This window comes from Hypoxylon trugodes (assembly GCF_022578975.1).
Source record: "Hypoxylon trugodes strain CBS 135444 unplaced genomic scaffold F4822scaffold_7, whole genome shotgun sequence".
In the NCBI taxonomy this organism is placed as follows: Eukaryota; Fungi; Ascomycota; class Sordariomycetes; order Xylariales; family Hypoxylaceae; genus Hypoxylon; species Hypoxylon trugodes.
In genome coordinates, this window is record NW_026250022.1 from 942,795 (window position 1) to 967,964 (window position 25,170).

Below are 25,170 nucleotides of genomic sequence, written 5' to 3' on the forward strand. Positions count from 1 at the left end.
GAGTCCAACACCACGAGGCACTCCACCCTTAAAGAAAGATTGTCTCTTAAAGGTCTCATTTAGTAGAATAAATTGCGAATCGCAACACCAAGTATTGCCTTAATGGAATTATTAATACTCAAAGCGCATGTAGTGAGAGGATACCTTATGGGGTCAACTCCATATTCTTTTCACTACCTAGATGCGAACAACAAAAAAATTATCTCCAAATACACGACGTCTTTACTCTAACAAACAATCAACTCTACACCATTCCCATCACGTCCCTACCGAGTTCTAAAGTACATTAGGGGAGACCCGCAATTGCCTGCATCCAGGAGAAATCATCTAAGTCTATATGGTTTTCCCTAGCAAGCCTTTCGAGCGTAGACCAGGCAAATGGTATATTAGACTTCGCAATATCTACGGCCTGCCCTTGTTGTTGTATGGCGTCGTAAGTGGCCTTGTTTATAATCTGCTCTTCTCCCTCCTTGACCTCGGGTAACTTCGCAGGCTCCCTGTCTTGGTCCGCTGCGGCAGCCGCCTTGTACCTCGCGAGCTCCTTCGCCAAATCGTTGCGTATCCCAGCGTCTGCATCGTACTTCTTGCGGATATCATCCCTCTCCTTCGCAATATCCGCTATCATCTGCGCGACATCTTGCTCCGATTGGCCATAGCTAGATTCGTAAACCTTGTTGAGATGTCGCAATCGGGTTAATTCCTCACCCTGCGCCTCGTTCGACGTCTTAAGCTCCCGGTTCTCCTTGCTGAGCTCGGTGACCTGGAAGCCCCGATCCTGCCACTCCCTCTCCTTAGCCTTGACCCGTCTGTCCCAGGCAGACGTCCCGTATAGACCCGGATCGGACGGCTGCGTCAGCGTGACTACAGTAGGTTTGTTCTCCATTTCCTTGGTATGCTGCGTGCTAGGGCGGTCCGCGAAGCCCGGAAGGACGAAAACGGGACCGTGGCCACTGCCTTTGAGACGGTAGAACCGAGTCGACAGGTCCACGGAAACAATTCCTCGCACGCTGGCTCCCCCGTCGACTAGCGAATCTCCCGTCAAGCCAAGCCCGGCCCATGCCGCATCCCGTTTGTTCGCATCCGACTCCTGGCGATCGAGTAGTTGGTGGACGAACTCAAAAACGTCTTCTCCGGCATTGGCTAAGATCCAGCGATCCTGCGGGAACACGATTTCGCGACCAGACCGTCCGTCAGGTCCGTGGAAGCTGGTGTGCTGCGCTGGGACGATGGCCTCGCCCGCTAGGAGATCCAAGGAGTTGGCGTAGGAAATTTCGAGCTCATGCATACGAGCTACGAGGCGCTGCGTGTACAGGAGCCACTGCCCGACCAACGTCTCTTTGGCCTTGTCCAGTTCCGGGTGCTTGGAAACTGGCTCCTTGTCAGTGGGGAGAATGGCAAGGAGACCGCCCATGGCCGAGTACTCGTGGTCGAGTCGCTCAAGACACTCGTTCGCGTGCATGAGCAATGTTAGGTGAGTCTGAAAGGGGCGGTATATGTTTTCAGGGTGCGCCTCGATCAAACTCTCCGGGGAAGTTTCCAGTGGGCAATGCCATAGTACGCCATTTTCATCACTGTTGGATTTGACCAAGTTCACTAGACTGTTAAGTGGTCTATGATGCGCCGGGTCAATGTTCTGGTAGGGGGCTTGTAAGTTATCCAACCAGTCGTAGGCCTCGTTCTTTCTGAAAAAGTCAAGTGTTTCTCTCTCTTCTTTATTTGCGTTGTCGATCTCGCCTCCAAATGTACTTGGCGCAATTGTGGATATAAGATAAGTTAGAGATTGGGCATGCTGCTTTAGGGCTTCCAACGTTGGTGGCTTGAAGGGGGTAGACAAGTAGCCACAGTTCACATGCCCGAGCATTTCAAGGTGTGACGGCGGAGTTTCGTGGAGATGGTTAGAGAAATAGGGCTTCGAATAGTGGGTAGGTCCAACGTAGCCCTCCATCTCCTCGTAAGGATCTTTCAGTCCTTCGTTTGCCTTCGACATCTTGACGATAGTATCACTCAATTAGCTGTTAGGGAATAGAGGTAAGGTAACAATGCTTCCTTGGATAAGATATGCGCCTTTTCTTGGAAATACAGTAGATGGGGGTAGTTGAAGAATGATAAACCGTTACGGGAGTCATGCTTCATGAGGCTCGATAAGGAAGAAAGGAGCCTCTCGTTAGCATCAGAACGTTAAGACAATTCATTGGAGTATGCAACATTCCAGTGAAGAATAGCAACTTGGAATTTTTTTGTTGAACAATGAAAACGGCATATAAAATTCTATCATAAGTCTTTGTTGGACAAATTCTACAATGTTCTGTGGACGAAAACTGTCTCCTCGATAACTAAACTCGGTCTTCGAGGGAAAATAGCGAAAAACAACTCCTGCCAATATATCGATATATTTGTTTAAGTCAGTTATATTACTCGAATTAGATGTATTCAAAGATGAAGCCTAAGTCAACTAAAATCTATCAATTCGATGAACATTATCGTAGACGTAAATCGTCGTGAATATTTTGCGGGAGAACTCGTTTCCCCGGATTCGGCTGCCTCCAAGTTAGAATAGATACGGTGTAAGACAGAATATGTGGCTTGCTGGTTTCACAAAGGATGTTTTCGTCTCGATTCATCACGATTCTAGAAGCTAAGGTTTCTTTGGAATGAGACGACTTCACTGCAGAATTTCAGCATTGACCACAGAACCTATTTATACTGACGCGACATGCCCATATCAATCAACATTTTATTAAACCATGTGGTATAGCTTCACAGATAAATTGCATAGTCTTTTGGAGTTCACACTTAGTTCCCAGCATTCCTTTTCAGGCATGCGTTGGACCTAAGCCAAATTATGATTGGCCAGACCCTTGTAATACAGGTACTTGGCTAGAAGTACATGTCGGTAACCTCATGTGTGTAGCAAACACGTACTTAGTGGAATACATCGTTGGCCATGCTAGTGTTACCGACGCGATATAATCGATGCTAGAGGCAACCAATTTTGAGGAAGGAAATTGATTCAATGAATCTTATCCGAAACTCGCGGGAGGATACTGAGACTAATTGAGTAATATGTGCACATGTACATATTTATGTGACTTGATGTGCGAGGCTTGACTACGTGTGCTGCATTGCGTCGATTCTTTGCTCTATGTCCGCAAGCTAAGTAACGCCATGTCGCAGAAATCTGACCGATTGGGGTTATCCGACATGACGGCACGGAAGACGGGAAAAGAAATGCGATACCTGACCTGTGGCGAGTCGACACAATAACACTGGACACAAATCTTGCCATCGTTCATACTATGAACTACCTAGGTAGAGATATAGTTATGAACCCGTGGCATATTTCGTCATGAGACAAGAAACAACGACAACAACGACGATGATGGTCGGAGGTTTGGCGCGAAATTTGGTATTTAGCTAATATTCCTAAGGCCAAGTGCGGGAAGGCATACGCAAGCGGGAAGATGCAGTCCCATCAAATTTATCGTAAGGAATGGCTCGTGAGCCGTGGAGACTGTTATTAGTGCATGTAGTTGGATGAACTTGGTAGGGATTCCCACGTTACTTGTAAGCCCAGGCGCAAACGGACCTCTGATAGTTCAGTATTAACGACCCGATAGTCTGATGTCATTAGCCGATAGAGTAAACTAAATACCTGGTACCACCTAATATATGATGCATTGCAGCACTGGCGTACCTTTTTCTTCTTCTTGTAGTGTAGTAAGAAGAATCGTAGATAGAGCGTTACATTCGGGTACGTACTGTTTTCGTATTCCCTCTCATCCCTCCCGTCCCCGGTTACGCTAGGTACTTGAACCGGTACATTTCGAGCTTCATATAGCAAAGAACATTGTGTATACTTGTACCTCTCACATGAAAAAGGGTGAGCTCATCTAATTTCACAAAGAGAACGTTGTCGTCATACCTTATCTCATTAGAGCTGCGGAGATCGTGAGCGAGTGAGCTAGGTATCTGCATCATAGCTATGGATCTTAGTGATGTTTATGTAGAAAGATAGTCCCCCTTCAGCTAGAACGTTTTCTTTCTAAACCCAATTTAACTTATAAACTCGCCAAAATCAGCCGACTTTTCTAAGTTTATTGTTTTTCAGCAGGGAAATCGTTACTGTCGAAGGAAAAGAAACTAAAGTTAGTAAAGTCTAAAAGGAAATTGGAAAGTTCCAAGGTTGAATGAGACGTGGATCAGCTTAACAGGGGTACCTAGATATGTACGTGCAAATCACCGTCATTGCCCTCCCTCCCCACCTTATGCAACCAGGCAACCCGCGTCCTGGGCCAACCCTGGCCACCCCTGGCGCTTCTTCTTTTCTCCCCGCCCAAGCCAGCCAAGCAGCCAAGCCCAAGAAGAAGCTTGTGAAGATCTAAAGTGGGCAGGGGTCGTCCCCGAATCCTGAAATTTCTTGGAAATCTCAGACAAGAATCTGGCAGGAGATTCTTAGGATTCTTAAGATACGGGGTGGTTTATGAGGCTCAGATCAAATAATACCAATTCGTCGCACAAGTCATACCGAACCCTTATTCTTTGTTTTGACTCTAATCAACACGCAATTGGTTTCCTCTGGGCGTTGGCGCTCACGATATATGTATCCCAGGTTTAAGGAACGGCGATCGCTGACGATCTTTCTTGGGGTCGATAGTTTCCTCTTTGGTTCGACTTACACGTAGCCGCCTACGTCGTGGGAAATTTGTGTTTTGGTTATATTTTTTTTTCTTTTTTCTTTTCCTCCGAAATCATACGCATCACCCGCGGGTGTGAAATTTATACTCAGCGGTGTCAATTGGAATACTCCCAAACTGGGCTTTCCTCCAATTCTAACCAAGGCCCAGTTGGTGCCATATTCTTGATCTGATACCACGGTCGCTGCCAAAAGCCAGGATGAGCAATCAAGGACAGGCGACGGATACAGCGCCAGTTTCGGCATCCTGTATGATTCTAAACCCAATCCTGATTGGAAGTTCTGTTACTGATAAACTCGAATAGCCCTATATCTTACATTGGGACCCGTCGCTCTGGTTGCCGCGGCGTATGTTGGTATATTCTTGGTCCTTCGAAAGAGCCACAGGCGTTACTATGCTCCCCGAACGTATCTGGGAAGCCTCCGTACGAGGTGAGTTGGAAGCTTTATCGAAAGAATCCTCCGTCTTTGAATGGTCTACTCATTGCAAATAATTTATAGCGAGCGGTCGCCTGCCCTCCCTAATGGCTTATTTAATTGGATAGGTCCGTTTTGGAAGTTACCAGATATTTATACCTTGCAGCACCAATCATTAGATGCATACCTCTTCCTGCGTTTCTTGCGCATGATAGTTGTCATATGCTTCGTCGGGTGTTGTGTACTATGGCCGGTGCTCTTCCCTGTTAATGCTACGGCACATGGCAAAGCCACTCAGGTCGACATACTTTCGTACGCTCACATTGATAAGGACACGGAATCGAACCGTTACTATGTCCATGTCTTCATGGCCTGGATTTTCTACGGTTTCGTCATGTATATGATCTTACGGGAGTCCATCTTCTACATAAATCTTCGACAGGCATTCTTGCTCTCGCCTTTCTACGCCAACCGAATTTCATCCCGGACCGTATTATTTATTGCCGTTCCCGATGAATACCTGGACGAAGCTAGATTACGCAAAGTATTTGGCGACTCAGTGAAGCATGTTTGGATCGCTGGTGATACAGAAAAATTGGACGATCTCGTTAAAGAACGTGATAAGGTCGCCATGAAACTGGAGAAGGCCGAAGTGAAATTGTTGAAACTCGCGAACGCCAATCGTGTCAAGGCAGCGAAGAAGAATAAGGGTGCTTCCAGCGAAGCAGCTGAGGCCCCAGCGGATGCAGAGTCGGGCAGTTTAGCTGCGCGCTGGGTTCCTCAGAAGAAGCGACCTACTCACCGACTTGGTCCTCTAGGTCTTTGGGGTAAGAAGGTCGATACTATCAACTGGTGCCGAACGGAATTGGAACGCCTTATCCCCGAGGTTGAAAAGTCGCAAAATCAATATCGCTCAGGAAATTATAAGAAAGTTCCCAGTGTCTTCATCGAATTTTACCATCAGGCTGATGCCGAATCCGCTTTCCAAATTTTGGCGCATCATCAGGCCCTGCGAATGACACCTAAGTATATCGGAGTTACACCCGGGGAGGTTGTCTGGAGCGCCTTGAAAGTTTCATGGTGGCAAAGAATCGTCCGTAGATTCGCAGTGCTTGGCTTTATTGCCGTACTTATCATCTTCTGGGCGATCCCTGTAGCTGTTGTTGGTGCGATATCAAATATCAGTTACCTCGAAAAGATATCCTTCCTCACGTGGCTCACATCTATTCCCTCGATCATTCTAGGCTTCATTCAAGGATTATTACCTGGAGTTGCTCTATCGATTCTCATGTCGCTTGTACCCGTTATTATGAGACGTAAGTCCTATGCACTAGATTTTCGGCGGGTTTGAGACAACTAACGTGGAATTTAGTATGCGCCAAGCTCTCAGGGGAGCCTTCTCTATCGCGAGTAGAGCTGTTTACACAGAATGCGTACTTCGCCTTCCAGCTAATTCAAGTATTCTTAGTATCAACAGTTACCTCATCAGCGGCAAGTGTCGGACAGCAAATCGCTCAAAATCCTGGATCTGTTACCAGCATATTGGCAGAAAACCTGCCGAAGGCCTCCAACTTCTACATTTCATACTTCATCGTACAAGGTCTCGGCGTCGCATCTAGCGTTCTCTCTCAGGTCGTTGGTTTCGTCATTTTTACGATTATGTACAAGTTCTTGTCGGGCACACCACGAGCCCTCTACACGAAATGGGCTAATCTGAGTGCCATTTCTTGGGGTAGCGTATTGCCAGTCTACACGAACATTGCCGTGATTAGTAAGTTTATATTTAAAAACCCGATTCTACGTGTTTTGTACTAACCGCCTCATAGGTATCACGTATGGTGCAATTGCTCCGCTAGTACTTGGTTTCGCTACCGTCGGTCTTGCGATATTTTATATGGCGTGGCGGTATAACATTTTCTTCGTCACGGATACCAATATTGATACCCGAGGCCTGATCTATCCTCGAGCCCTGAAGCAGCTATTTTCCGGGGTGTATATCGCGGAATTGTGCATGATTGGAATCTTTGCTACTTCTGTAGCCATCGGTCCCTTGGTTCTCATGATCGCATTCCTTATTTTCACTATCCTATTCCACATCACTATAAACAGTGCTATCGATCCTCTCCTTTACAACCTACCTAGGACGCTTGGAACTGGGGCAGAGTCGAAGTCCATGCACGTGGAAAGCTCCAGCACTCGGAACGGCAGCGGGTCTACCGCTCACAATGACCACCAAGACGGCATCCAGGATGCTGAGAAGGTTACTTCTGCCGATACTGCCGTGAATAAGAAGAAGCCTGGATTCTTTTCCAAATTCCTCAAGCCCTGGGAATATTGTGATTACGAAACGATGCGCAAACTTGTGCCGCATGACGCTATCGACACACAAAACCTGTACACGGATGAGGTGGAACGTAACGCGTATTTCCCGCCTTCAGTCAGCAGCGGAACACCACTACTCTGGATCCCTGAAGATCAAATGGGTATTTCAAAGCAGGAGGTCCGCGATACTGGCAAAGTGATCCCTATTACCGATGAGGGATGCACGTTGAGCGATAAAAATAAATTGGAATGGGACACCGAGGCCGTTCGCCCTCCAGTTTGGGAGGAGAAAGTCTACTATTAAGCCTAATTCTCGGGGTATCAGCCACACGAATTTTCATGTCGAATGGGATTACCAGGGAAGGTGTATTTTTGGGGCGTGAAATTCCCAAGTAAAACTTCTCTTGGCTACGAACGACACGTTTGGGGTTTCACTTATGATACCAAACTTGGATCCATGATATTAGGATGGGGGTTGTCTTTTATGTCTTTATATTGTTCGGACGATCGAGGTTGATGAGCGACTGAGGATATCGCCGGGAGGAGTGTTGATGTCTATTATACCCGTCTGACGAAGAGGATATTGCGAGTATGATAAAAATGCTGTTAAATTAATAATCAATTCTAATAATAACGAAGCAAACTATAAAATATAGATCATTAATTTTTTTTTTCTCTGTTAGCTCTTACGTATACATAGGCAAATGCGTGACGATATAGCTATTTCGTAAGATGGGTTGTATTCTTTGGCCTACTGAATGCTGAAAGGAGGGAAGCTTGTGTGAGATTTAAGCCGATTCATTGGCCGATATGCACGGTTACCTAAGCGGATATTCAGGTGGCTGCTGAAAAAGACCAAGGCTGGGGCAATTGGACCAATCAAAATGGCGACCAGTCGTCTCATGACGTCCCACCCCCCAACCTTGCCCATAGCTGCGTAGTAACCTTCTGTTAGCTCTATCGCTTTAGTGTTTGTTCCCGTCTTCCCCCATAACTTCACCCACTTTCTGTTGAGCAGTTCAATCACCACAAGTGTAACACCGAGCGACGCCATCATCTACTCCCTCCCTTCTTAATAATCCAAGTTGATCTTGGATTATCATTTCATTTTCGGATTAAGGATAACCTATCGCCCCCCCAATTCGAAATGAGAGTCTCTACCGTTTGCGCGGCTGCTCTGTCCGTCGGCTTTGCTTCGGCTGGTAGCTGGTTCGGTGGCTCCCAAGAAATTGTCACTAAGGACGTGGAGAAGGTTCCTGGTGACTCTCCACTCGAGTTCTGCGATACCGATCATAGCAACGATATTATTAAGATCGAGAGCGTTGATCTATCGCCTAACCCCCCTGAGACGTACGTTTCATTCATTTGATTTTGGGGGATGAAGGTGATGTTGGATTATGACTAACAAGTGTTGTATAGTGGTGCTGAGCTAGTCATTAAAGCCACGGGAACTGTTTACGAAACGATCCAAGACGGCGCCAAGGTCAACCTCGTCGTCAAGTATGGTTTGATTCGCCTCATTAGCACCACCGCCGACCTATGTGAGCAAGTCGAGAACGTCGATCTTAAGTGCCCCATCGAGAAGGGTGTTCTATCTCTCACCAAGGCCGTCGAGATTCCCAAGGAGGTTCCTCCTGTACGTTTTATAATTCCAGAATATTGATGGTTGAGGGTTGGTATTAACAAGTTGCACAGGGAACCTACAACGTCTACGCCGAAGTCATTAACTACGATGGAAAGCCAGTTACCTGCCTCCAGGCTACGGTGAAGTTCGGTGGAAGCAAGGCGGATATGGGCGATCTATAGATGGATGGACCTTAGTCGAGCGAATTTGGATTACCACAATCATCATCATTATCATCACTACCATCACATTAAAGGGCAGGACCGAATGGTTACCTCGGTTGACGATTACTACGAATGGTATGGCAGTCTTTTGACGGACGGGAGAGCACCTCTTCGCCTACGTCTGTATTTGTACGGATTTTTTGAGAGCATCGCAGTTTGATTTATGTCCTGTTATCGCGAATCTTTGTTCATTGGGCGTTGTTTCCTTTTCTTTGATACCGCATGGTGACGAAGAAGGCACGTAATCACATTGGCTTAGCATTTAGTTGTTGTGCATATACAATGATACCCCGTAAGGGCAATTCTTTTCGAGTCTCTTGAATCCTGACTCGACATATTTGTTGCTGTTTGTTTGAACACTTGTGAAAACCCCTGATGCTTGGATATGATACAGTCCTGCTCTTATCATAATCGTTGACCGAGAATACTCTATGCTGCTGTAAAACCGATGGAATAATGCATTTACTCTCCAAATAGTCGTCGCACCCTCCTCAATACGCTGTCCTTCTCTGGGTCGTACGGGTGCTCTTTGCTAGGGATCTCGAGTATAGTAGGGAAAGCAGCTGTGTAGGTATCGATTCTGTATCGGATCTTGTCGGCAACGTGTTGGTTGATTAATACGATGCCGATGTCCTTGCGTTGCGTCGTGAAGGATTCGAATGCGGCCTCGATGGCTGCGGTTTCGGTCTTGTTATCGACGACTAGGAAGTTCTTCTGCGAGTCCGGTGGGTTTGTGACATGCTATTGATATCGTATGTGTTAATAGATAGTTCCTAGCTTTGAGTTCGACCGATCGCGAGATAGGGAGACGCTTACGCCTATTCCTGCTAGTAGCAGACCTGTTACTGAGTCCTGATTATGGCTATATGTTAGTTTATGGGAGGATTAGAGGTTATGGTTGGATGGCGGTGGCGCGCACCTCGTCGCCAATGACGGCTAGGAATTGCCTGTCCTTGTAGTCTGCCTGGGACGCCATGATTATGAGTCAAATTCGGAACAGGCAGCACAGGCGATGGTCCCGACTAAATCCCTTGACGTCGTGGTGATAGGTTGGATAAAAGAGAATTGATAAGATTATGAATAGGCAGGTAGGTATAATAGGTAGGTACTGGGTAGCTCTATATTACTGGCACAATGCAATTCGAGGTTGGGAAGGCAGAAGTGACGACCGCTAAAAGGAAGCTCTGACCGCCCGACATTACAGGTGAAAGCAGCTCTGTGACTGGCGCCTACCCCGCCATTCTTCGGGGTACAGTACCCGCCTAATTCAGCTAGGTAGCAGCCGCTATCGCGTGCGGCCTAGCAGGCAAAATTGGGACCAGTCACAGAAACCTTAGCTGGGCTAGCAGCTGCTAATAGCGAGTAAGCGCGAAAGTTACGGGTACCTAAATCGCCTAATTTTATCCACTATCAAATCTTTGTGACGTGCCATTGCCTGTGTTTTCTTTCGAGTCAACAATAAAATAAAAAAAAATTCAGGACAACCAACCCATTTCCGGCTGGACAGGACGAGCAAGCCAAAACGCCAAATCAATTACGACCCCTTCGCGCGGGTTATCGTTTCGCTGCTGCTCGTCCTGACTTTTTAATTTGGCTCTGCTTTAGGTACATTATCTCATCCATGTGCTGAGCTGGGTAGATAATTTATTTTGTTGTTCCTCGTCTCCCGCATCCGGTAGCAACCAAAATAGCGAAAAGATGCCGCCAAGGTTAGTGCGTCGGCGACCGCTCCTCGAGCGCGTCAAGGCCATGCTGAATCCTATGGACTTCCTACTATGGCTATCCGAGGAGATCGAAACGCGGGAATGGAACTCCAAGCTCGTTGGCACGCAGATGGGTGTCGCTATGAACTTCATCTTTCTGCTCGCCCGGGCTAATTGTACTGGTACCCGCGCGGAAGATCCTGTGTTCGACGAGGGGTACATGTCGGGATGGTTTACTTTTCTCGTAAGTACTTATAATCGAATTATTTATGTGTTGATTAAATTTGAAGATACAAAGCTAACTGGTTGCATTGTAGGTCGGTTCCTTGGTCTGGTCTCTCGTCACCTTCTCAGCCGTTAATGCAACTTACACGATGTACCGATCCCGACATTATCGACTATTCGAGGCAGACGTAGAGAGGGAACCTCAAACACCTTCGGCGCATCGCGTTCGTGTCCAATCGTCCCCTGTATCGTCGTCACCCCTACGATTTTTGACGGGTATGATGAATTCCGACAGCGCGGAATCGAGGGCGCATCCTGATCGAAGTCGAGACGTGTGGGAAATATCAATATGGGATCCGTTACCGATTTGCCTGCAAATATTTTGCTTGTTCAGCCCTGGCCACGTCCTCGTCTACATGTTGTTCTTACCGCTGGCACCTCTGGATGTGAGACCGAGCGTCACTGTCTTTAATTGTATTGTGCTCCAGTGCATCCTCTCGGGCCAGCTCCTTCTACTCCAGTCAAGGTTCACGCAGCAGAATAAGGACACGGCTATTATCCAGAAGGAAGTCATGCACGAATACGATACCAAATTCGTCCATCCCAGGCTATACCCTACCGTGAGAGATGCGTCAACACAAATATCGCAAAACGAAGACGGCGATGATCTCGATGAAGATATACAAGTTGGCATGCCCGCCGTCCAACTTAAACGCGGCTTCAAAACGCGACCTAATCCCAACTATATCAAACACATCGATCCCGACCGCGGCCGATCGACCTATACTAACTCCGGTCACAGCTCTGGACTATTTACCCCGCCCGTATCTAATAGGCATACCGATCCCTACGGCAGCGAGCTAAGGGGTCGCACCTCTATGGTCGCCTCTACCAAACCAGCTCATCGCCGAGGTGCATCAGGCCTTCCCACATCTTTTAATCCAAATGCGTCCCGACTTGGGACATCCACAGCTACGGCTTCTACACCCAATTTTTCTGCTTCTACTTCTTCCAACGCCAATATCACCACTGCTGGCGCCGCCCAGGCAGGAGGCGATGGTGGTTACATGGGCGTATTTACTCACCCTAATTCTCCCCTGAAGAAAGCCCCTAGTTTAGGCGAACTTCAGTTCCGATCACCCCGTAATAATAGTGAGATGGCTCAACTTGAGCAATACCAATCAGCCAGAGACCGCAGCAGCAGTCCTATGAAGAGTACTAGAAAGAGTACTGGTACTATGGGAACGCAACCGCCGGTACCCTGGGGACGACCCCAACCGTCTTCTTATGAGAGATATCCCTCCATGTGGCGGTAGAGATGGTTTAGCGAATGGGCGGAGGGTAACATATGGCTTATGCATTAATGTTTGGGGTGCGGCATCGGGGTGTGTTGGGTTGGGTTGAGCTTGGCTTTCTATTCTTGAGCCGTGCCAGAAGAACTTTTTCTTTGCATTTGCCCGGCGTTTGCTTTTTTTATGTTGTGTGTATGAATACGAGCTACATCTACTTGAGAGCCAAATAGAAGTAGAAATGGTATTAAGGAGCAGCAGTTGACTTAACCCTTCTCCTCTTGTCCTGTCTTGATATGTGACGATTCTATTTTACTAATCTACATATTGATAAGCTTTACTTGCCCCTATTAAGTTGGTCTCAGAACCTAAATGTTTACGGTTATATGTCTATCAACCTCGGACGAGAACCTAAGCCGCACATTCCCCAACGTCGTAGTCCGATCCTACCCATCTCTGATCTCACCCACCTCTGCCTACCTCCCCAGTATTAGCTGTCAGGTAGGACATATTCAGGTGCATACATTGTCTGATGTTCTAGAATGGAAAGAGGAAGGGGGACATGGACGAGTCTTCCTAGCCCCGTTTCACTTCCGTTTCCCTCATCTCCCCCTCCCCTCTAGGAGGGCAACTACGATCCCCTTTCTGTCGTGAGCTGGGTCCATCCAAACAACCATAGACCTTGAATAGTAGTAGTAGAATGGCACTACAAGGCCGTCGGCGATCTTCATCATTATCATCGTCATCGCCTTTACGCAATACTAATTCAGACTGGCTCGTATCTTCAACTCCTCCCGTGAGCCTGAATCACAGCCAAAGCCAACCCCCACCCATCCGACAGCGATCGTCGAGGAAGATGAGTCCGGCAGGGAGGGCCTCGACGGAGCGACAGCAACAACATCAACCTTCTCAAAAACGGACATCCTCCTTAACCGGCTTCTTTAGAAATATCTTACCAAGCAATCGCCCCGAGCAAGGTGGTACACGTCGAACGAAAGACCAAACAAACGAGATCAACGGCAACGATGTCGAACTCGATGTCGGTGAATTGACTGATTGGAACCTTGCTAAAGAAAAGAACCCTGCATATCCTACTACATCAGCAATTTTTTCAGAACAACCTCATCCTCATCACCACCGAGGTTGGAGTTGGAGTCCTCAGAAAGGAGATTCGAGATTCGTTGAAAACTTGCCGCGAGATAGGTCCCATGGACGTGAACAGGAACCGGATATACAGGATCTTGAACTGCCACCACCTCGGAAATCGGATACGTTAGCAAGGGCCGAGGTACATGAGCTATTCAAAACCAAAGAAGAGAGCAGACGAAATCGAAAAAGCTTGAAGGAGAGTGGAGATTGGCTGGGCGTGCAAGGTGCTGATCCATATTCAGGGCAATTCTCAGTCCTCACACCTACGGACACGCCTAGCTCCGAGACTACCAGTGCTTCAACGCGTAGCAAGCTTGCTGGGCTGGCACGCAGGAAAAAGGCCGCAAAACTAGAATATGAGCAAATACGGCTTTTAGAAGAGCAAGAAAAAGATAAGGCCAGATTAGACAGGGAACAGGCTAAGCTCAACAAAATCGAACGGGTAAAAGAAGAACTAAGACGCCAGCACCAATTTGCACGATGGAGTCAACACAGACGTCACTGGTCGTCCGCCGCGGAGCCGAACCTGAGTCCTATCGCTCAGTCGATAGACAGTGTGGCACTAGGAAGCAGTGAGACCTCTAGTTTACTGTTTTCGGACATGCCCACTGACTCCTTTTCCTCAGGTGTCGAGGATCCCACATCAAATATACGGAATTTTTCTCGTCCCACTCGCCCACCGGTTTCATCGAAGATCAGCATGTTAGGTCAGGCTGAACGACTTAGTTGTGACAGTACGCGGTCTCGGGGGCATAAACGTTTTGATTTATCAACTGATACGATTATCCATAATGCACCAGACGCTAATTCCGAGCCGGTGCCCCTCACAAGGCCAGCTTCTCAACCGTCAGGGGTATATCTCAATTCTGTGCAGCCAGATATTGGCCGAGCTAAGAGCGAAAGGCATTTTTTATGGAGGCGCAGAAGGGAGACAGATCCGGGGAAATCAGCGGCGGCTCCCCACGCGGGGGTCGTGATGTCCATGGCGGCCCAAAATCGGACGACCAACTCGATCGAGCAGATTCAAAAAGACCATTTTGCCGACCTGGCGATCCCGGATTACCGTCTCCACCTTCTGTCACCGGAACCGGCAGATGTCGCCGGCAGCCGGTCGACTCTTTCGGAAGAGTCTCCGCTAACGACACCCTATCACAGGCCACTAGGGAGCTTGGGAGGGAACAGGATGGCGCTGTCGTCAACCACGAATCTAAACCGACTCCAGGGGAACAGCGTGCCCAGTCAAGGTGTAAACGTAGTTACAGCAGCCCCATCACAGTCGAAACTAAAGGGAATCATAAAACGACAATCGATTCGCCGAAGACTAGTCCCGAGCCTGTTGACTACGAATCACGCCAAAGGCACGGAGAGACGTCAAATATCACCCCCAACATTCGACGAGCTTCAGGACCAGACAGTCAACCATTTTCCAGGAGATACCCCGGGGTACCCGAGCCAACATCTACAGCCGGATCTGCAAGGGAGAATCAGTTTGGAGCGGGCGGGGAGGAAGTCACCCCACATAGACAGTCACGTCAGGCCGAGCCGGAGAGGATCTGTGTCCATACCCATCACCATCACTACTGGCTGCGGTCCCGGTCAGCAGGACCAACTAGGTTCCCCACAACCCAAGTGGGATACCGAGCCCAACCAGATGGACGGCGCTACAGACATCAGGGATGCTCCAATGACTCCGGCGTCAATACATCAACACGAACCTTGCATCGCGCTAGAACCGTATCCAATCCAAGAGGAGCATAGGACGCCTTCCCCTCCCATCACACTACAGAACGGCTCGCCGAATCACGATCTCGGTCAAGAGATACCCGAGACCGATATTATATCAACTTACCCTACGACACCAGAGAAGAAACCACCAACCAGGGTTTCCACACCGACGACCCCCCGGCTGTCTCGTATCGTCCAACAGAATGCCGAGTCGAGGGACGCGGACGCGTCGAAGGACAGCGCCGATATAGCCGAGAAGACCGAGGCGGACAAAACACCAAAAGCCGAGCACAAAGAGCTGAGGAGGACAAGCGGACAGGAGGGACGAGTCCGGAAGTTGGACCAAGAACGTCACAACATAGGCGCGGTTCGAACCCCATCAACGGCTTCGTCGCAGGAAGCTCAGCCGCACCTATCATACGAGGACCAAAGGGAGACTATAGTGGAAGAAGCAGCCCGAATCGCCGTGTTGCGTTCGAAGGCCAAGGAAATAGTGAGGAGCAAGTCAGTGGACCGCAGAAGAAGCCGCAGCAGCGACAACCGGACTCTCAGCCCGCCAAGAAAACAGATCTCCCACAGCAATGTGAACGGCAACAGCAGCATCAACGGCAACAAGACCTTAGAATTAAAGCACTCGCTTCAGCAGAGGCGGCCGAAGAAGAAACGCCAAAGCGAAGAAGGCGTAGGCATCGGGCTTCCTTCCGAGCTTGAATCGATCGGGAAGAGTACCAACACGATCGCCCAAGTGCAACAGCATGAGAAAGGTGCCACAGAAGATGCGGGTGCTGATAGGTCAGATGTAAATTTCACGGTGGTACAGTTCTGCAAGACGGTTTACATCGTCTTCCTCGGCGTGGCATGCACGTGGTGGATCATGGTGCGTCCGGCCTTCGACCAGCGTAGCGAGCTCTGGAGAAGGAAACATAGGAAGGAGAGCACGTGGCAGGACGTGGCCGTGTTCGCGTCGGCGGGAGGATTCTGCATCGCCGGGGCTGCGGGGATTTGGTATCTTTTGAGGTTGCTCTGGTGGGTTGTCAAGCAGTGACGCTCCTTGTTTCGGTTGTGGGACCCGTTTCACATACAGTGATATCCTCTTGTGTGGTTATGGTTACGGGTCCATCTGGAGTTGAAGAGGACAGAATTAGATGAGTATTGACTAAGAGTTGACTACTGCTTAGGAAGTTCTTAGACAACTATTACCACTTCATACTTAGGTAGCAATGAAGTTTCTCAAACATCAATGCCGGAAGCTGGCTGCGGTCTTCGGAAAGGGGATTATGGGTTGCGTACCGCCCCATTACCCGTAGGCGTTCTAGACGATTGGGAAGTTGGGGAGAGGGAAGCTCCGACTAGAGCCGATGACCTCGACGGAAGCGAAAATTGGAGCTGGGAACGGTAAAGCATGGATCGGAGAGGTACCGGCCCGCGTAACGGGGGGTACCTTACCCTTGTAATGTTAGAGTTCATTGCAATCATAGGTCAATCATAGGCTAGGCTAAGTACCTAAGATGTAGATATGTACTTTTAGTTAGATTGACCAAGCCAACCATTGATGCGTACCACGGTAGTATACTAGTAGGGTACCTAATATAATTAAGGTGCGGTGTATGCATAGCAAGACGTGTGTGGTAGTTTTAAGAGAAAATCACTAATAAGTCGGTCTAGTCGGTGTTTCTAAGGCTGCATATGTTCATGTGGTTTTTCTTTTTTTTCTGTTTTTCTTCCCCAATCTCCTCATTTTTAAAGGGGGCTGAAGTATACATACATGTATATGAAGTGTGTCGAATAGAAGGTGTGTGTAGATACTTAGGAGGTACTTAATATGATAGGAGCGTGCTTTCTGCGGTGTAGGGAGATAAAAAAATGCTCATGGGGCGCAGAGACGGGGGCAGGCAATGGCAATCCAGCCCCTTACACCGAAAAAGCGGGGTGGGTCGATCTGTGTGCTACATTAGATACGTGCTCTGTTTGGACAGAGAGGGCAAGAGCAATTGGGAGGTTAGAAGCTAATGCGGTGACATCATCAACGACGCCTCTCTTACTTTCCGGGTGGAGGTCATTGGGTGACCCTATATAAATTTGCTGTAGGCTCCGGGTAGTGTGACCCGAGCTCGCTCGCAATTACGAGCTTTTTTGCCGCCCTTGCCTTGGAAATTGATATTATCTATCTTTTCTGTTCCCTATCCCTCTGATTGATTACGTGCGTATGTACGCATAATTACCTAGGTATATATGTAACGTGTAATATGTATATGTATTCCTACATGGATGTATATGTAGGGAGTAGAGAATATAGAAATATAGCCGTCCGCCAACATGTCGTTCCTGGCTCCGATGGAATATCTCTTGTCTGCATGCAATCATCAGCATACTTCTGCAGTTGACTCGCACCGAGAGCCCCTCACGTGGGGTAGCGGGGGTGTTCCTAGGCATTGAATGCTGGCGTATGGTATTTTGGCGATTGCCCCAACTGCCCTAACTATATATATGTACCTAGGTACTACTAGCTGCGCCGCACTTTCCGGTACTGTCCGGCCAATCAGGATCTGCAAGATTCAAATCTGGACCCCTACCATGGATGCTGTATGTACCCCGCTACCGGAGGGCAGGCACCGCTGTCCGATCTTCGGCGAGCTTGTACATAGCAACAAAGAAAAAAAATATTGTATAGCGTATAGTACCTACCCTAGGTACCCGGTAAGAGGCGTTAGAGCTTCCTGTGCCGGCCACGCTGTTGCCTCGCTTTCTTTGACCTCAAAGCTTGTACATATATACATTCGTACTTTCTCTCTCTGTCTCCTCTTCTCCCTCTTTTCCTAAGACATATAAGTATTTAAACTCTCTCCCCGCATTTAAATTATAGAATTTTCCTCTAGTCGGCCAGCCGCTTTATTCCTGTTCTCCCGTCGTGATTTCTTCCTCTTCCTCACGTCGCCGTTATCTTCTTTTTAGACATACATCTTTCCTTATTCCCTCCCCCTACCCTCATTCGAAATTGAGCGGCGTGCGCACATATAAGATCGACCTTGCTTCAAAGGCGGTCACGAGATAGGAGAAAGATACTCGTAGTAGTTCCATATCCGAAAGGAAGTACCCCCAAGATGCCCGCTGCCGACGTTGCCCCACAGACCTTGTACGACAAGATTCTAGCTGCGCATATCGTGGATGAGAAGCTTGACGGCACGGTCCTGCTATATATCGGTATGTTACACAACCAATTGGGGATTGCCGGTGGTTGTAGTTAAGCGTTAAACTGACAATTCACTTCGGATGATAGACCGACATCTTGTCCATGAAGTCACTTCACCGGTAAGTGATACTCCGATATACCGGAAATAATATAGAAATGCGCCGAAGCTGACAAGAACCATAGCAAGCATTTGAAGGTTTAAAGAACGCAGGTCGTCAAGTACGAAGGCCCGATTGCACCCTTGCCACGACAGATCACGTAAGTTATCCTTATCTTCAATTGTCAATATTATTACCGACTTGATAATGCTGACAATTTTCTTAGAATGTCCCCACCAAGTCCCGAAAAGGCATTAAGGACATTGCCACCTTTATCGAACAAGACGATTCCCGCTTACAATGTACAACGCTGGAAGAGAATGTAAAGGACTTTGGCATTACCTACTTCGGCTTGGGTGACAAGCGTCAGGGTATTGTCCATGTTATTGGTCCTGAGCAGGGTTTTACCCTCCCCGGCACCACTCTGGTCTGTGGTGACAGTCACACCTCCACGCATGGCGCTTTCGGCTGCTTCGCCATTGGTATTGGTACCAGTGAAGTCGAGCACGTTTTAGCTACCCAATGTCTTATCACAAAGCGAAGCAAGAACATGAGGATACAAGTCAATGGTGAACTGGCCCCTGGTGTTAGTTCCAAGGATGTTGTTCTTCACGCCATTGGCTTGGTCGGAACCGCCGGTGGTACCGGATGTGTCATTGAGTTCTGCGGTTCCGTCATCCGCAGTCTAAGTATGGAGGCTCGTATGTCTATCTGCAACATGTCTATTGAGGCTGGTGCCCGAGCCGGTATGGTCGCTCCTGATGATATCACCTTTGAGTACCTCAAGGGCAAGCCTCTCGCTCCTCGTTATGGAACGCCACAATGGGACCGCGCCGTCAAATATTGGAGGAGTCTCCAGTCCGACGCCGATGCCAAGTATGACATTGACGTTCAAATTGACGCCAAGGATATCATCCCAACTGTTACCTGGGGTACTAGTCCCGAAGACGTTGTTCCCATTACTGGAGTTGTTCCGGACCCCGAGACATTCAAAACCGAGTCGAAAAAAAAGGCCGGCCGAAGGATGCTTGAGTACATGGGTCTCACAGCTGGCACCCCCATGCAAGAAATTGTCGTCGACAAGGTCTTTATTGGTTCCTGCACAAACTCACGAATTGAGGATCTCCGAGCTGCCGCTCAGGTTGTCAAGGGAAGGAAAAAGGCTGAAAATATCAAGCGCGCTATGATTGTGCCTGGCTCCGGAGTAATCAAAGACCAGGCCGAAGCTGAAGGGCTCGACAAAGTTTTCCTAGACGCTGGATTTGAGTGGAGAGAAGCGGGATGCAGTATGTGTCTTGGCATGAACCCGGATATCCTATCACCCAAAGAGCGATGCGCTAGCACGAGTAACCGAAACTTCGAGGGCAGACAAGGTGCCCAAGGTCGAACACATCTGATGTCCCCGGTCATGGCTGCGGCTGCTGCTATTGTCGGCAAGCTCGCTGATGTCCGACAGTTGACAGAGTACAAGGCCAGCCCTCATATTGAAGCTTTCAGAGCCAATGGTTCGTCAGGAAAGGCACACGTCGATGAGAGTGTCGAAGAAGACGATGTTGCCAAGGAGAAAATTACCGACCAACCCGAGGACAGCTCACCGTCTGTTAACTCTCTTGTCACGGAAGCGTCCGGTTCTCAAGGTCTCCCGAAATTCCTTGTCCACAGGGGAATTGCTGCCCCACTGGACCGAGCGAACGTCGACACTGACGCCATTATCCCCAAACAATTTCTTAAGACTATTAAGCGAACGGGTCTCGGCTCTGCTCTCTTCTATGACTCGAGACGCAATGATGACGGCTCGCCAAACCTCGACTTCGTCCTCAACCAAGAACCTTGGACAAACGCCAAGATCCTAGTCTGCACGGGCGCTAACTTTGGTTGCGGTAGCTCCCGAGAGCACGCCCCATGGGCCTTGAATGACTTCGGTATTCGATGTGTAATCGCTCCTTCTTTTGCCGATATATTCTTCAACAATACCTTCAAGAACGGTATGCTGCCTATTGCCATCAAGAATCAAGCCGAGATCGAGAAGATTGCCGCCGAGGCACGCCAAGGCAAGGAAATCGAGGTCGACCTACCGAACCAGGTCATCCGAGACACTGATGGTAATGAGCTCTGCAAGTTCGACGTTGAGGAATTCCGCAAGCACTGTTTGACCAACGGTCTTGACGACATCGGTTTAACTCTCCAGCTCGAAGACAAGATTGTCGACTATGAGCGCAAAGCTTCAATCAAGACCCCTTGGGTCGATGGTACGGGATACCTGAAGCGCAAGGGCCAGGGCGGTCGCTTAGCTGCCAAGCCTGTACCCGTTCCATCAACGAATCGTGGACAGGAGCTAAAGGACCCTATTGATTGGTGAAGGAACATTAAATGAAATGGAACACGAAAAGGTGGGAGAGGAGTTCTGTGGATTCAAGTGCTCATTTGCACGGGTTTGGCGTTTGCTGCTAGGAAAATTATCGGTTTTCCACTTCGGATTTCTCATGCTAGGCTATGACATATGTCGCCTGTACCATGCTGCGATATGCTTTAATGTGCTCGACGATGAATTTATGATAGTGGTGGCTGCAGTTATGGTTTTATAAAGCATTCACAATCAGACTCAGTCTGCAATGGAACGAATATAAGACATTTCGATTCCAAAATTTTTAAGTGTTTTATCATTTCGAGTGATTGGAATAGTTATCCCTATCACTACTTTTTTTTCTAACCTGCGCTAACTGAGAACACAACGCTAATACCGAACAATGGACTATCAAGCTACATGAGCGACTTGTCCCTTAGAAAAACATCGCAAATCAAATCAAGGCAATTCAGTACGCCTCGGTAACACTTCGTTCCCCCGACATTACCGGCCTACTCGCTTCCTTCTCCCACCCTCCCATCCATCCACTACCTTGTCTAGGTAGGTAGGCATCACGCCTCGTAGACAACACACCCAAACTCCTCCAACATCCATCGAGGCGGGACCTGTCGGAGCATCATGCAAATCTCCGACAAGTCCTTCCAGCCCTCCATACAATTCAGCGTATGCGGGAGACAAGCCACGCGCATCAAACCCCGCGTTCGTGGACCGCGGACTAAACGGCGGAATTGCTCTACTTCGTCCGCGTTTTGATACGTCTCGATAATTAAAATCTCCTTTAACGACTCGGGGATGTTGGACTCGAGGTCCGAGATTTCATCGAAGTCGCGACGGGAGATGATTAGGGAGGCTAGAGATTGCATCTCGGAGATGACGGAGAGGAGGTGGTGGGAGGTTTCGTGGGTGGTGTCGTTGGGGTCTTGGGATAGGCCGGAGGGGAAGGAGGTCGTGTCTAGGTGCAGGAAGTGTAGGGTTTGCCCGTTGTAGAGGATGGGTTGTGCGAAGGTGGGCGCTTGCTGCGTGTTGTTGCGTGTGCGGAGTTTGATGTAGAGGGTTTGCAGGTGTGCGCACGCGTTCAGGATTGTCATTAGACCGGCGGGGCTTAGGTGGCAGGACGGGAAAGAGAGGTCGATGGGGTTGGTTGAGTAGTGGCCTAGGGCTGGTTTGGGGAGGGGGGTTATGGCTGGGAGCGCATTTTCCTCGGCTTCGTCTGTGATGATTGGCTCATCGCCCAAGTTACCGAGAGTAAGGTGTTCGAGCTTGGGCAGCGTGAGCATGTCGAGGGCGTTTGCAACGGAGAAGCCATGGGTGTAGGACTCAAGGTGGAGTGTCCTTAGATGACAAAGGAGTGTAGGAGGGGTGATTAGAGGATAGGGACGACTTGCTTGAAGCAAGAGTTGTTCGCGAGCACAGCGGATGACTCGACGAATTCGCGAGGTGCAGTCCCCCGACATGTAGGGGATGCGGATGTGCTCGAGCTTGGGGCACATCGCAAGGATAAATGCGAGGTGCGCCTCATCCGCGTCAGTAGGCAACAATCTCGAAACGATGTTTTCTTGAAGTTCCTTAGGGATAGTTGATGCTTGATTAAGTGCGGAGAGGGAATTGTGAAGGAAATGCTGATCCGGGGAGTTGGTTGCTAGAGGGACGTGGCCCCACAGGATATACTGCTTCTTAAGGACTACTTCCCTGATGAATCCAGCGAGTTCGGGTCTCTCTCCGAGTCCCAAGGTCAGTTTGGTCAGTGGGTTAAAAAGACCAGGGAGAGGATCATCGTATCTAGGGACGCAGATACCGACGCATGGAGTAGCGACACGACACCACTTCCTGTTGACTAGGCGAAGATCGAGGACGGCTTGCGGGTCCTCGTAGCTTAAGTGCTGGGCGATTTCAAGGCATATCTCCTCAGCGAGTGAATCCATGATGAGAGTATGATGATTTCTCAGACTTGATAAGTTATGGGTATTGGAAGTATAAGTGAATATCTATCAGACTTGATAACTTAGGAGTATTGAGAGTAGTGAGTGCAATGTTCTTGTGCCTCATTACAAAAATATTCTAAGTGATCGAGGATTTCTGAACACTTTTATAATGCGCGAGAGGGAGCTCGACCCTTCTCAATCTACGTCCCAAGATTCAGCATGCCATGACTCCTTGAATGAGCTGGAGGAACACAATAATTATTGCGTGCTCGCAGCTGGTTATATTTTCTCATATGGTTGGAATTTCTTGTTTTACCGGCTCTTATCAGGGTCATCCGAAGCTGCGAAATACTTCTCATATTTAGTCCTGTATCTCCCTCCACGCTATCTAGACGATAGCGAATCCATAACCTAAAAGCAATCAGTACGGGACGTTTAAGTCGGCAGAACGGAAGCTCAACAGTGAGTTATTTGAAATCTAGGCTTGATCCGAAGTTTACCTACGTACAGAAGACCAAGTTGATCGAGGACTTAGGTAACCCCAACGCAGAAGAGTCATTACAACAATCAAGGTGTCATTTCTCTATTACGCGAAATTTTGACATCTCGAGATGAAAATAATTAAGCTGCCCACCATGTGTAGGAGTGTCAATAGCACTGTCTGGAAGCATTCGCTGCTGTTAACATATCATTTGACGCCATCGTAATGAGTAGTGAGCCATGTAGTAGACATACTTCTATTGTTGGCAGGTATCTGTTTTTGACACAGCGTTACAGATTTAAGGCAATCTGTGTAAATGACTGGCCTGTTTTGCATTGTAGTACTTCATCTTTGCTTGGTGGAGAATAGGCTTGGTACGAGCTTAAATTGAAGCTATTTCGAACCATAACATCGCTATTGTAGATGATTATAATACGCATTTGGCGCCTTTACATAGCTTATTTCATAACTTAATCAACTCATTAACGTTCTATCGTCAATCGAGCCAGTGCAGGAAGTCGAGGAAGTTGCGTCGCAACGCCACAGCATATCAAGGCGTCAAATGTCACGATGCAACCCCTATACGAAGTAAACAAGTGCAAGTCGGACGTTATAATCGTTTGGTCAAAAGATTCGACGAAAATTACATCAACTATATGAACTATCAAGTCTATCAAGCAGGGCTTTCCTATGTTTATAGGCGTCCCGGACCCTTCGACCCTTCGAACCCAGGCCTTCAGCCGTTTTTGCATATGAATATAGGCACGCCTAGTGTAGAAAAACGTCCCGAAACTGTCGATATATAGGGGGAAGCCCTTAAATCCGAAATAGGGGTCTATTTAGGCGTTAAATTCGGATTTTATAGCATGAATGATCCACCTCGATGGCGCTATACGTCATATGTTTGTGTTAATATTATCTTAGGTGCCTAGTCGGACTAATACTAGGCTAACTGATGCTATAGACCTGTTAGCAAAGTGAAAGTATTGGTGGTGTGTAGTATCAGCACGCCGACAGCACCATCGCCGACAACCACAAAGCCACTACAAGAACAATAATCGACCCATCAACATTAAAATCAGATAAAAAGCATTCGCATTAAGTATAATAACAGGTAATAAGGGGTATAATAACTAGCTCGCCGACACTGTATGATGCGAAGGCAGTGATGTAAATATTAACCTAAGTTATAGGTGTATCAACTCACGGCACGACATCAAGGGCACAATATCCATATTGAAGATTTCGCTTCAAATATTGGTTATGTGGCCGGTGTCATCTATAAGCTGGCTTAATTTGATTAGGTATTCTCCGTCTAATCAATCCTTTCATATCACCTTATGCTCCCTTGCCCGCCCCTTTCCACTAAACACCTTAGAAAAAACCCCCTTCCTTCTCCCGGGATTGACGATGTCGCGCTAAACTCGCCAATGAATGGAAGAATAAAAATAGCGACAAGTATTTAAAGCCCGTCTCCTTGGCATGCAAGTAATATCACCGGTCAACTATATAGACCGGAATGATGTGAATTGTCTTTTCAACTTGGTTGATGATAAGACAAACGATGATGAATGAACCATGCCTTCCATTCTTCCTCTTTTCTTTTCTGGTTTTCTGTTTTGCCGCCTTTATAAGTGCGTCTGAATTGATTCCCGCCAATGAGGCGGTCGGGAACCTGTATAATAATCACCCCGGGCATCTGCCATGTGATACTCCGAGGCGCCACAACTCTAGTGTGTACAA

At 48.2% G+C, this 25,170-nt stretch overlaps 8 protein-coding genes across 8 annotated transcripts; 5 read left to right on the forward strand and 3 right to left on the reverse strand.

The window, feature by feature from the left end:
• Positions 1–60: 60 nt before the first annotated feature.
• Positions 61–2,109, reverse strand: F4822DRAFT_409684 (uncharacterized protein). Its single transcript, XM_051458682.1, has one exon. The coding sequence runs from the start codon at positions 1,985–1,987 to the stop codon at positions 287–289; it is 1,701 nt and encodes a 566-aa protein (XP_051312107.1). The 5' UTR covers positions 1,988–2,109; the 3' UTR covers positions 61–286.
• A 2,197-nt stretch (positions 2,110–4,306) lies between these two features.
• Positions 4,307–8,114, forward strand: F4822DRAFT_409687 (DUF221-domain-containing protein). The gene is made up of 5 exons (XM_051458683.1): positions 4,307–4,942; positions 4,999–5,125; positions 5,195–6,426; positions 6,483–6,881; positions 6,937–8,114. The coding sequence occupies exons 1-5, from the start codon at positions 4,894–4,896 to the stop codon at positions 7,734–7,736; spliced, it is 2,607 nt and encodes an 868-aa protein (XP_051312108.1). The 5' UTR covers positions 4,307–4,893; the 3' UTR covers positions 7,737–8,114.
• A 306-nt stretch (positions 8,115–8,420) lies between these two features.
• On the forward strand, positions 8,421–9,594 carry F4822DRAFT_409688 (phosphatidylinositol/phosphatidylglycerol transfer protein). The gene is made up of 3 exons (XM_051458684.1): positions 8,421–8,782; positions 8,852–9,068; positions 9,128–9,594. The coding sequence occupies exons 1-3, from the start codon at positions 8,580–8,582 to the stop codon at positions 9,236–9,238; spliced, it is 531 nt and encodes a 176-aa protein (XP_051312109.1). The 5' UTR covers positions 8,421–8,579; the 3' UTR covers positions 9,239–9,594.
• On the reverse strand, positions 9,595–10,576 carry F4822DRAFT_409689 (vacuolar ATP synthase). The gene is made up of 3 exons (XM_051458685.1): positions 10,200–10,576; positions 10,097–10,132; positions 9,595–10,021 (listed from the first exon to the last, which is right to left on the reverse strand). The coding sequence occupies exons 1-3, from the start codon at positions 10,254–10,256 to the stop codon at positions 9,743–9,745; spliced, it is 372 nt and encodes a 123-aa protein (XP_051312110.1). The 5' UTR covers positions 10,257–10,576; the 3' UTR covers positions 9,595–9,742.
• A 138-nt stretch (positions 10,577–10,714) lies between these two features.
• F4822DRAFT_409691 (uncharacterized protein) lies at positions 10,715–12,767 on the forward strand. The gene is made up of 2 exons (XM_051458686.1): positions 10,715–11,227; positions 11,301–12,767. Exons 1-2 carry the CDS (start codon positions 10,979–10,981, stop codon positions 12,522–12,524), a joined length of 1,473 nt encoding a protein of 490 aa, XP_051312111.1. The 5' UTR covers positions 10,715–10,978; the 3' UTR covers positions 12,525–12,767.
• F4822DRAFT_409692 (uncharacterized protein) lies at positions 12,744–16,937 on the forward strand. The gene has a single exon (XM_051458687.1). The coding sequence runs from the start codon at positions 13,198–13,200 to the stop codon at positions 16,414–16,416; it is 3,219 nt and encodes a 1,072-aa protein (XP_051312112.1). The 5' UTR covers positions 12,744–13,197; the 3' UTR covers positions 16,417–16,937.
• A 990-nt stretch (positions 16,938–17,927) lies between these two features.
• Positions 17,928–21,304, forward strand: F4822DRAFT_409693 (aconitase family-domain-containing protein). Its single transcript, XM_051458688.1, has 4 exons — positions 17,928–18,572; positions 18,649–18,680; positions 18,745–18,819; positions 18,886–21,304. The coding sequence occupies exons 1-4, from the start codon at positions 18,473–18,475 to the stop codon at positions 21,016–21,018; spliced, it is 2,340 nt and encodes a 779-aa protein (XP_051312113.1). The 5' UTR covers positions 17,928–18,472; the 3' UTR covers positions 21,019–21,304.
• On the reverse strand, positions 21,236–23,413 carry F4822DRAFT_409694 (uncharacterized protein). Its single transcript, XM_051458689.1, has one exon. It carries the CDS (start codon positions 22,944–22,946, stop codon positions 21,576–21,578), a length of 1,371 nt encoding a protein of 456 aa, XP_051312114.1. The 5' UTR covers positions 22,947–23,413; the 3' UTR covers positions 21,236–21,575.
• Between the last annotated feature and the right edge of the window lie 1,757 nt (positions 23,414–25,170).

Bases quoted from the DNA above. Each gene is read 5' to 3' on its own strand.
- F4822DRAFT_409684 (XM_051458682.1), bottom strand. From the start codon at position 1,987: ATGTCGAAGGCAAACGAAGGACTGAAAGATCCTTACGAGGAGATGGAG.
- F4822DRAFT_409687 (XM_051458683.1), top strand. From the start codon at position 4,894: ATGAGCAATCAAGGACAGGCGACGGATACAGCGCCAGTTTCGGCATCC. The intron at 4,943-4,998 runs GTATGATTCTAA...AAACTCGAATAG, and splicing joins AGCGCCAGTTTCGGCATCCT to CCCTATATCTTACATTGGGA. The intron at 6,882-6,936 runs GTAAGTTTATAT...ACCGCCTCATAG, and splicing joins CACGAACATTGCCGTGATTA to GTATCACGTATGGTGCAATT.
- F4822DRAFT_409688 (XM_051458684.1), top strand. From the start codon at position 8,580: ATGAGAGTCTCTACCGTTTGCGCGGCTGCTCTGTCCGTCGGCTTTGCT. The intron at 8,783-8,851 runs GTACGTTTCATT...AGTGTTGTATAG, and splicing joins TCGCCTAACCCCCCTGAGAC to TGGTGCTGAGCTAGTCATTA. The intron at 9,069-9,127 runs GTACGTTTTATA...CAAGTTGCACAG, and splicing joins TTCCCAAGGAGGTTCCTCCT to GGAACCTACAACGTCTACGC.
- F4822DRAFT_409689 (XM_051458685.1), bottom strand. From the start codon at position 10,256: ATGGCGTCCCAGGCAGACTACAAGGACAGGCAATTCCTAGCCGTCATT. The intron at 10,133-10,199 runs GTGCGCGCCACC...AGCCATAATCAG, and splicing joins TAGCCGTCATTGGCGACGAG to GACTCAGTAACAGGTCTGCT. The intron at 10,022-10,096 runs GTAAGCGTCTCC...CGATATCAATAG, and splicing joins TGCTACTAGCAGGAATAGGC to CATGTCACAAACCCACCGGA.
- F4822DRAFT_409691 (XM_051458686.1), top strand. From the start codon at position 10,979: ATGCCGCCAAGGTTAGTGCGTCGGCGACCGCTCCTCGAGCGCGTCAAG. The intron at 11,228-11,300 runs GTAAGTACTTAT...GTTGCATTGTAG, and splicing joins CGGGATGGTTTACTTTTCTC to GTCGGTTCCTTGGTCTGGTC.
- F4822DRAFT_409692 (XM_051458687.1), top strand. From the start codon at position 13,198: ATGGCACTACAAGGCCGTCGGCGATCTTCATCATTATCATCGTCATCG.
- F4822DRAFT_409693 (XM_051458688.1), top strand. From the start codon at position 18,473: ATGCCCGCTGCCGACGTTGCCCCACAGACCTTGTACGACAAGATTCTA. The intron at 18,681-18,744 runs GTAAGTGATACT...CAAGAACCATAG, and splicing joins TCCATGAAGTCACTTCACCG to CAAGCATTTGAAGGTTTAAA. The intron at 18,820-18,885 runs GTAAGTTATCCT...CAATTTTCTTAG, and splicing joins CCCTTGCCACGACAGATCAC to AATGTCCCCACCAAGTCCCG.
- F4822DRAFT_409694 (XM_051458689.1), bottom strand. From the start codon at position 22,946: ATGGATTCACTCGCTGAGGAGATATGCCTTGAAATCGCCCAGCACTTA.